At 41.8% G+C, this 10,223-nt stretch overlaps 1 protein-coding gene across 1 annotated transcript; it reads left to right on the top strand.

Moving 5' to 3' along the window:
- Positions 1-1,538: 1,538 nt before the first annotated feature.
- Positions 1,539-7,611, top strand: lmod2a (leiomodin 2 (cardiac) a; the record flags this gene model as incomplete). Its single annotated transcript, XM_032522958.1, is given in 3 exon segments — positions 1,539-2,197; positions 4,138-5,343; positions 7,408-7,611. Coding segments are annotated over 3 exon segments (1,596 nt in total). The 3' UTR covers positions 7,429-7,611.
- Positions 7,612-10,223: the final 2,612 nt, after the last annotated feature.

The following is a 10,223-nucleotide window of genomic DNA, read 5'->3' as shown; positions in this document are numbered from 1 at the left end:
ACAAATAAAGCTGCCTTGCCTTGCCTTGCCTTGCCTAGACTGAAGTTGTTTTAATTGTGTCCAGCGCCTGTGTTCATACGGGGATTGTGTTGCCGAACACAGCATTTGCAAAATAATCTGCAAATTTTTTAAATTCCTGATTTGGTCCCGGGTCCCAACAGCGATCTGAAATCTATTCACAGACGTGAAGTGCTGCTAAATGGAGCCGATGATCAAAAGAAAATCCCTGGTACAAACAACTAGAAGATCTGATTTCTGTATATTTTATCTTTCTTTACCATCCTTAACAATAACATTGTTCTCACCTAGTTAATGTCTTACCTAACCCTCATCAAAGTTAAATAATGCTTGTTAAGCTCCATAGCAAAAATAAATAACAACTGTATACACTCTTTGTGGAGCAAATAATGTAAGTGGCCTGATATTTATACTTTTGCGCTGGTGTGTGCGTGTGCGCATGTGTGTATGTGTAAGTATATGTGCGTGTGTGTGTGTGTGTGTGTGTGTGTGAGATAGAGAGAGGGAGAAGTGAGAGAGTGACTGCAATTAGCTTCGGAACGAGTAGCCACTCTAGAGTCACAGTGGGAGAAACAAAGTGCCCCCCCCCCCCCCCATGTTTTCTGACCACAGTGGGAAATCTCTAGATTTCATCATACCCGTCTCTTGTTGACTGACTCCCTTGTGTTTGTTGTGTTGTGTTGTGTTTGTTGTTTGTTGTGACTACGCGTGCTTTTGAACGCCCGCCCAACTCTTCCTCTGATTGGCTTACCACAAAACGTTCCTCAACCTCAGCCAATCGTCAGCATTTATCCTCTTGTCTCGTGCACGGCCCACTAACCAAGGAAGAAAAAAAGTCTTCAAGTTAGTCTGATGAAAAAAAACCAGCTTCAATTATCGTAATGCGCCGCATTTTTCGGCAGTAACGGTGTTGGCGTTATTCAGATGGGAAGAGTAATCAGTTAGATTACTTGTTACTGAAGTGACGCCGTTATTTATGACGCCGTTATTCCCGTCGCTGGTCATTGGCTGGAAATCTGGAACACTGTTTTCATGGCCCAGGTTGGCCTGTGGTTTTCACAAAGTGTTCTGGGGACAGGCAGCTCGCAGATAGCGAGATGTTTGCTGTATGTGACAAATGGCTTTCTTTCTTGTGCTTCAGATTTGATCTGAGTTGCACTGAGACAAATTATTTCTTGATCAACATAACACAGTTTGAACTTGATACGCAGATTGAGGAGATGAAAGGCAGTCACTGTTTTGTTTTTGGTCCACCATCAGTCCACCTCAGTGCCAGCAGGAGCTGAACTGTCCATATCCCACCATCCTCGGGGAGAACAAGTGTTTCCCGGACAACCCCACAACCATGCCATGTTTCTGTGTCCTGACATGTTGCGTAACTCCACAGAGCTTCATCTCCAAAGTCTCCCCCCCGGCGTTTTGTTCTCTTCGTTTCTTTTCGAGGAATGAGTCGGCCACTCAAAGGCTCACTTCCTGCAGTAAGCCTATCTTATTGACCCCCCCCCCCCCCCCCCCCCCCCGCCACCCAAAACCCTAAAAAAAGACAGGACCATCAGCGGCATGGCGTCCCTCCCCTTTTCTCCCTGTCGGACTCCTCTGGCAGCTGGAACCAGTAGATGAAGAAGGACTCTCGGATTCGCCAGCAGTCTTCTTCAGCATTTCTTATCTGAAGGAACCTGATGGAGGACAAGTCGACGAGGAGATCCGAGCAGGAAACTTAGCGAAGATTCAATCAAGTGCAAAAGGAGATAAAGGTAACAGAAGAAAAGTTAAGAGATTTTTCAGAGAGACGTAAAACGAGAGCAGAACCATGAGTACCTTTGGGTACCGCAGGGAGCTGAAGAAGTACGAGGAGGTGGACGAAGACGAGCTGCTGGCCACTCTGTCCTCCGAGGAGCTCCAGGAGCTGGAGAGGGAGCTGGCCGACCTCGACGACAACGTCCCCATCGGCCTGAGGCAGAAAGACCAGACCGCCAAAACCCCAACGGGGACCTTCGACAGGGACGCTCTGCTGAAATACTGGGAGGACGAGAACAAGAAGCTGGTGAAGGACGAGAGGATGGAGGACGAGAGGATGGAGGACGAGAGGATGGAGGACAAGAGGATGGAGGACGAGAGGATGGAGGACGAGAACAAGAAGCTGGTGAAGGACCAGAGGATGGAGTCACACGGTGGACAGGTGAGAGGGGACATCAATACGCTCTCTCTAAATTTAACACATTAAAGAAAGATAGATAGATAGATAGATAGATAGATAGATAGAATATGCATGCATACAATATACATGAAATAATAATAGGATAGAGTATTACACCTCACAACCCTGCTGATCATTTTCCAAATTATCTATCAGTTGTTTTTTAAATAATTGTGCCTGTTTTTTGAAAATTAGTAATAGTTTTGTTATTGTCCTGATTTAATACCGTTGAGGGCAACGAGTCTTAAAGCATTAAAGGATGTTACATCTGAGACTCTAGAAACTACCGAATTCACACAATCCTTTGCACAGCCCTCATGTTTTTTTTTTATTACCTTCTGGGTTGGATTTTGAAATCTAAACCCTTTCTGCAGAGAAGTTTCAGTTCATGGATGTAACAGAGAGGAGAGTTTTAAAAAGGGCATCTGTTTGCACCTGCATCAATACACAATGAGATGTAACTTAGCGAAGAAATAACGTTGACTAATTGAGAAATTTGATGCATTATCAAATTCATTTCAAATTATTATTGCAGCAACTTTCAGGTCCTTGCACTGAAGCTGCCTGGGAGGAAGATAATGAATCTAAAAACTTTAAGAAAGGTTTTGGAATACTCCGGATAAAGTAAAAGTCCTGTGTCTTAAACATTTTTAGTCAAAGCACAATAGTATAAGCATTACAAAGTACTAACAGTAATTGAATGGCTCATTTCGGAATGGGATTATAATTATTGATGCATTCATGTGTAAAACAGTTAAACATTGCATCTGGTAGAGGCTGGAGCTTATTTTAATAGCGTTATATATACTGCTGGGTAGCTCTGATTGATTTGATTGACAAGAATGAACAATCGAAGCTAAGCCTGACAAAATGAAACTCAGATACGACGATCTAAACCCTGGCAGCACTTCTGGATGAAAAACAGAGATACGGTATTAGGGGACCACTAAGGTCTATATAAAAGAGACTTCAGATACAGGTATTAGGGGACCACTAAGGTTCTATAAAAGAGACTTCAGATACGGTATAGGGGACCACTAAGGTCTATATACATAATATCTATAATAAAAAAAAATAATTAGACATAGTCTATATAAAGAGACTTCAGATACAGTATTAGTGGACCACTAGGTCTATATAAAAAAGCTTCAGATACAGTATAGGGACCACTAGTCTATAACAAAGACTTCAGATACAGTCTTAGGGACCACTAGAGTCTATACTAAAAGAGACTTCAGTAGCAGTATTAGGGACCACTAAGATCTATATGTAAAAGACTTCAGGACCCGTATTAGGGACTCAGCTATACAAGATTCATGATAAGTATCGACACAGGTCTATACAGACTCCGAACAGTATTAGGGGACCTCTAAGGTCTATATAATAGAGACTTCAGTACAGTAGTGGTACTACTCGTTTAAAGCTTCAATACAATAGGGGACCACTAAGGTATATTAAAAGAGGCTTCATATACAGTATTAGGACCTCTAAGGTCTATTAAAAGAGGGGGGGGGGGGGGGGACTCAGGTACAGTATTAGGGGACCACTAAGGTCTATATAAAAGAGACTTCAGATTCAGTATTAGTACATATATATACACATATGCATATATATGTATGTATACATATATCTATATATGTACATGCAGTATATGTATAATGTATACATGTAAAATATTACTATTATTACTGATTATGGATTATTTGAGCTATATATGTTTGTGTGTGGTTGTGTGTGTTTATAATGATGTACTGTAGAAAGTGTCACATGTAGCCAGCTAAAGTGTTGGTGGAAACTAAAAATATAGGCTGTCAGAGAAATGCCAGGTTTAATGACTGCCTTGGAGACGGTTCTTAATTAAAAGTCAGAGGCTGGTGAATGTCAGGGTTCGACCTCATTTTCTGTCCTGTTGTCATGCGCAGGAGGGACGGCCAGATAAGAGCAGAGGGGATCGAGGGACAGTGACCACCAGTAGCCAGACCCTGGAAAGCGACAGGAACATTTCACAAAAGGTGAAGAAAGTGCAGAGCAAAAATGATGCGAAGAAAGATCAGGCGGAAAAGAAAGACGAGTGCAAAAAGGAGATTCTGATGAGGAGTAAATGTCCTCAGAAGAATGGAGTCTCAAAAGTCTCGAGGAGTGAATCCAGGAAGACTGAAACACCAGACCAAAACCTGAACGCCACCTCGGACAGAGCGAGCGGAAACCCGATCGTCATCGATGAAACTCTGGAGCAGATCCTGCGCGACGACCCCGCCATTAGCGAAGTCAACCTCAACAACATCGAAGACATTTCCCAGGAGACCTTGCTTCGTTTCGCCGAGGCCTTGTGCACAAACACTCACGTCCACGTTTTCAGCCTCGCCAACACGCACGCCGACGACCGGGTGGCCTTCGCCGTCTCCAAGATGCTCCGCGAGAACCGCGTCATTAGAAACCTGAACATTGAGTCCAACTTCGTGTCTGGTCGGGGAATCCTGGCCCTGCTGGCGGCGCTGCAGCACAACAGCTCCCTGGTGGAGCTCCGCTTCCACAACCAGAGGCACATATGCGGGGGGAAGGTGGAGATGGAGATGGTCCAGCTGCTGAGGGAAAACACCACTCTGCTCAAGCTCGGGTACCAGTTCGACCTGCCGGGTCCGAGGATGACGGCGACCAGCATCCTGACGCGCAACCAGGACCAACAACGACAGAGGAGGCTCCAACAGAAGAAGGACCAGAGTCCTCCAGAAGGGTCCGGACATAGTCCTGCTTCACCCGCAGAAAACAAAGCACCAAAGAAGCTGTCACAATCTTCCAAGACTGTTGGAAACCAGAACAGAAATCCTCCTCCTACTCCTCTTCAGTCTTCAGAGCCGCCAACGAGGAAGATCTCCGAAATGGTCAAACAACACGAAGGCTCCAACGGCACCAAGTCTCAGTCAAACCAAAGGAAGCCAAAGTCAAAGAAGCTCAAGAACGGCGCCAACGAAAAGGAGAGCGCAGACATTCTCAAAGAACTGAAGAAGGCGTTGAAGCCATCACCGCAGAAGAGACAAGACAGACCGTCACGTCCGCCGCCGCAGACGTCCAGCCGCGACGACCTGATGGCGGCGATCCGCGGGAGCAGCATCGGGTCGTTAAAAAGGGTAAGACTTCTCTGTGAGGCCTTCACTGACTCATCTATGTTTAACCCTCGTGTTGTCCTCGGGTCAAATTTGACCCCTTTTTAAAGTGCCTACATCAAAAATATGTCTTTCAACCAAATTGTCCAGAAATAACATGGATGGTTCTATACACGAAGCGGGGTGTAATTATGCATCTACAAAGATTTCTCTGATCTTAACAAGTAGCTAAAATAATTCATAATTTCTGGGTCTTTTAGCAAAAAAATGTAGGCAGAATTTAATATGAATGATTGACCATGACTTCCAAAAATAAGTGTAAAACTAGCGGTGATAAGTTGGAATGATGTTGGCTAAGAAGATGTAACAGTTTTAGGTGATAATTTCTACTTTATGCTTTATAAAAAAGGCAAAACAGACCGGGTCAATTTTCACCATGGTTGAAGACAACACAAGGGTTAAAGGACGTTTATGTTGCTTGAGTGAAAGCAGCAGAGACATCATTTAGCCTCCAAAAAGCTATTAGACCCCCTGAGAGCGAACGCCTGCTGTCACCAGACGACAGCCTCTGTCATTCCTCAGTTCTCTGTCAGTTTATTAATAGTTTGACTTCTTCGCCGCTGTTTGATAAGAACGACGGCTGCCGGGAAGAGAGCAGATGAGTGTTGTTTACATTTCCAAGGGGGGTTTAAAAAAAACCTTAACACAACGTAGTCGGTCCAAAGAGATTTAACCCTTGTGTTTGTCTTTGTCGACCATGCAAGTTTGGGTTATTCTGGGTCAAAATTTGAGCTTTTCTTTTCTGACATTTGTCACTTTTCCCAAACCTTTGTCGTTTTTTTTCCCTCCATTTTTACGATGTTTTTGTAGTTTTTTTTCCCAGCGTTTTATTGACGTTTTCGTAGATGTTTTACGCAGCGTTTCTGAAGCTTTTTCCGAAATCTTGGACACTTTTTTCAACAATCAAATACTACAACATTTAATAAAAACACCCAAATTCAATGAAAGTAGTGAAGTGAGCTTTTACTTTACTTTATCAAGATTAGATAGATAGATAGATAGATAGATAGATAGATAGATAGATAGATAGCCTTCATTATTATTAGACTCACGGTCCATAAAAAACAACAACAAAAAAGATACAGATACACAAGACAGACACCAATTAAATAAGACAGCAATACCAGTAGTCCCATAAGGGGGACTGGTATCACAAATAATGATGAGTAGTTACCATGACGTTAATTTGGACAAACAAACAACAGGGTCATTGTGATATTATTATTATTATTATTTTTTTTTTTTAACACCACAGTCAACATTGTAGTCTGCATTGCTATTGACATCTTAAGCTATAGGATCACATGTTATTTTAATTCAGTTTACTCTTGGTTTTAAATGCGTCTTGGGCAGTGGCCAGAGCTAAATACAAGTGTAAACCACCACGATGCGTTGTGAACGCCTTGTCGAGGTAGTCCGGGACGCAATCTACCACAAAATCTTTTGTCGATGCATTCTAATGAACGAGTTCCCATGACATCGAAGGAAAACTTAGGCACAACAATTCGTATGATATCCTAACAAATCACGGCGGCCGCCGACTCACGACATGACCATGAACTTCAGAGGTCTTTCCAGGTAAATTTAGCCGAGAAAAGGGGACTGTGAGCCCGGTACAATGCACCGTGAGAGGATGGTTGAATCATTTCCTATAAATGAGGTTTACTGACCATAAATTCCAAAAATACCTGTAAAACTAAAATTAAGGAGTTAGTGCTACGTAGTGTTGAAAACGTCCCGAAAAAAAGTAACAATCATTGAAAAAAAGCATAAAAAGTGAGGAAAAAAAGGGACAAAAGCGCGAGGAAAAATTTAAAACATCGATAAAAAGCTTCGACAAAAAGGGATTTTCAATTTTGACGGGACGACAACACGAGGTTTAAGACATCAGTAGAGACAGAAAGTCCCTATTTTATGTTTTTTTTTTCATCAAAAAACTGACAAAAGACACGTGTCCTCAGTCCGGTCCAGTTTTAAAACAGTCTGAAATGTGCTGTGAGTTAACGGGTGTGATGCTTGTCGTTTCAGGTGGATCTGTCGCAGGCCTGAACTCACCTCCTCATCACTCATCACTCTGTATTGAAATATCTCTTTTTTTTCACACTAAAATGTCACTTGTCACGTAGCGAAGCAGCAGCAGCCGACTATATTTCTGTCTTTTTCAGACGTTATCGTTGTATTTTTGTTACTGTGTGAAACCGACTGTGAATTCTGATGTGTGGAGAAATAAAATGTATCTTCGGACTCTAAATGTCTACATGTTTGTCCAAACTAAACTCAAGCTCATTTCTCTTTTACGTAACCGTCATTCTCCACACTTCGTCTGACTGAATCAAAAAGATGTTTGCGGATAAACACTTTGGTTAAGATGAAGGTCCTCTTGTACGTTGATAACCACAAGCGGCGTGGCGGTTTTGCTCTTTCCTGTCCATTTTCTTCAAAACTGCTGCATAGATTTGAGTTTTTATGTTGAAGAATCACTCTTTAAAAGCCCCATTTCCTCCAACATGATGAAAAAATAAAGCTCCTGTAAGTCATTACTACTAGCTAGCTTCTCAAAATATTAAAATGTCTCACAATAACGAGAAAGCTCGTGATTATTTCAAATTTGTATTATTTTATTTTGTCCTTACAGGACTCTTTTTAAATCACATTGGTGGAAATGGGCTTCCATATTCCACACCTTGCAAAGTTGGGTGGACCAAGACGAGTAGGTTGTTTATGGATTTCCTTAATTTTTAATCAAAAGCGATGATCACTTATAGTATATTAAACCATTGATTTATGACATTCACTCATGTTCTCTCTCATGTTGTCCTTGGGTCAAATTGACCCGTTTTCCTATATCAATGTTCTTTTTAATTCCCCAAAATAACATGATTGATTCCACACAACGCTCTTTGCCAAGTACAAATCTCTACTTTCATTAATTTTGGGGCGTCTTATTCAATTTTATAGCATTTGAAAAAGAGGTTTTTGAAATAGTAATAAGAGTAAAAGTTGACATATTCCAGTCTGTGATTATCATCAACGTCCATTCCTTTAATTTTAGTCGAAATAATTCCTCATTTCTGTTTTTCTAACTCAAACATTAGGTATAATTTCCTATAAATGAGATTTATTGTCCATAAATTCCAAAAATACCTGTAGTTAGTTAATAAGTTAGCGTTACGTAGTGTTGAAAACGTCAAAAACAAAGACAAATATTGAAAAATAAGTGTCAAAAGTGTTGAAAAAAGGGATAAAACATTAGGTACAATTTCCCATAAATGAGATTTATTGTCCATAAATTCCAAAAATAACGGTAGTTAGTTGATAAGTTAGTGGGGACAAAAAAAAGTACGAAAAAGTTAAAAACATTGATAAAAAGCATCAACAAAAGTGTTGATTTTCCATTTAGACGGGAAGACAACACGAGGGTTAATGGAACTTGTGAGGCCAGATTGTAAATCTCCCATCAGCGAGTTGTTCAAACAGACTCTTCTTGTAACAAACACTGTCGTGTTGATTCACAAAAAGTCTGTTAAAAGACCTCTTCAAGAAATCATCACAGTTCATACGAGAGCTCGCATGAAAGAACCGTGTGTGTTTTGTGTAATAAGACAAATGGTGTGTTGTTGTAATAAGGGCGCTCGCACAAGATCCATACATACTGTTACATGAGCTGCTGCAGCAGTCTTCACACACACACACACACACACACACACACACACAACACACCACACACACAACACACACAACACACACACAACACCCACACCCACACCACACACACACACACACACACACACACACACACACCACACCCCCACACACACACCACACACACATCCCACACACACACACACACACCACACACACACACTTCATTATTAAATCTGCCATACATTGTGTTGAGTTTCCGGTTGTTGTTTTTTTACCAATGACCAATGAAGATTTGTCCTCACTTTCTGCCCTTTTAAATGTTAGTCTAGCTGAACCATTGTACAAGCTTGAAGTCATCATACTCTGATTCTAGTCAGAGTAGGAGTCTGATACTGCCCCATTGGGCTGCGACTATGGGGGGTTTCAACCAAAAATGCCTCTGCACCCAACTGGATAGACCTGCAACCAATCAGAGCATAGATAGCCCCGGCAGTTTGGAAAACGATAATGACGTTACAAAGAAAATTGGTGTCCTTGGTGTTGGATTTTCCTATACATTTTTGAATTAAGGCATTAAGATAAATTTCCAACAGATGTTATTTTATTCCTCTTTTTAATCCACTTTAAAGTGTGTGAACAGCTGAAGATCCCCATCACCTTCAGTCCAGCATCCTCGACTTCTTCGACAAAGAACAAAACACAATTTTCTCTGTAAATATTAACATTTATTTAAGTATACAATTTAGTATTCTCGCTGCCCCCCCCCCCCCCCCCCCCCCAACCCTTTTTCACAGGTTCTCTGTCAGTATCTCGGCTTCTCGATGCAGCATTAAGCCTCGCAGGAGGACGGTAAAAACTCTCAACACGAACAGTTAAAACAAGCGCTGGGTTATTTCCTTTGTCTCCGTTTACAGACGGATGATCGCAGGCATCGGCAGACCCATAAGCTGCTTGCAAATGCCACATTTGGTTTAATATTATTTGCTTCTTCTTTTTTTATCATTCTCCGTGAGGAGGCATTTACAGCCGCATTGCATAAAACTATAGTTTGTTAACTCGAGGGCGGAAGAGGACGAATGATTTTTTATCTTTTAGTGTCTTTGCAATGATGTGATGTTGGTTTGAAATAACGACCGGAGCGCTGCTGGAGGTTCCCTCCTGCAGGAAATAACGGAATGATGTCACAAACCCCCCCCCCC

Source organism: Etheostoma spectabile, chromosome 8 (assembly GCF_008692095.1).
Source record: "Etheostoma spectabile isolate EspeVRDwgs_2016 chromosome 8, UIUC_Espe_1.0, whole genome shotgun sequence".
In the NCBI taxonomy this organism is placed as follows: Eukaryota; Metazoa; Chordata; class Actinopteri; order Perciformes; family Percidae; genus Etheostoma; species Etheostoma spectabile.
Note: the sequence above shows the minus strand (reverse complement) of the source record. Positions and strands in the feature narration are given on the sequence as shown.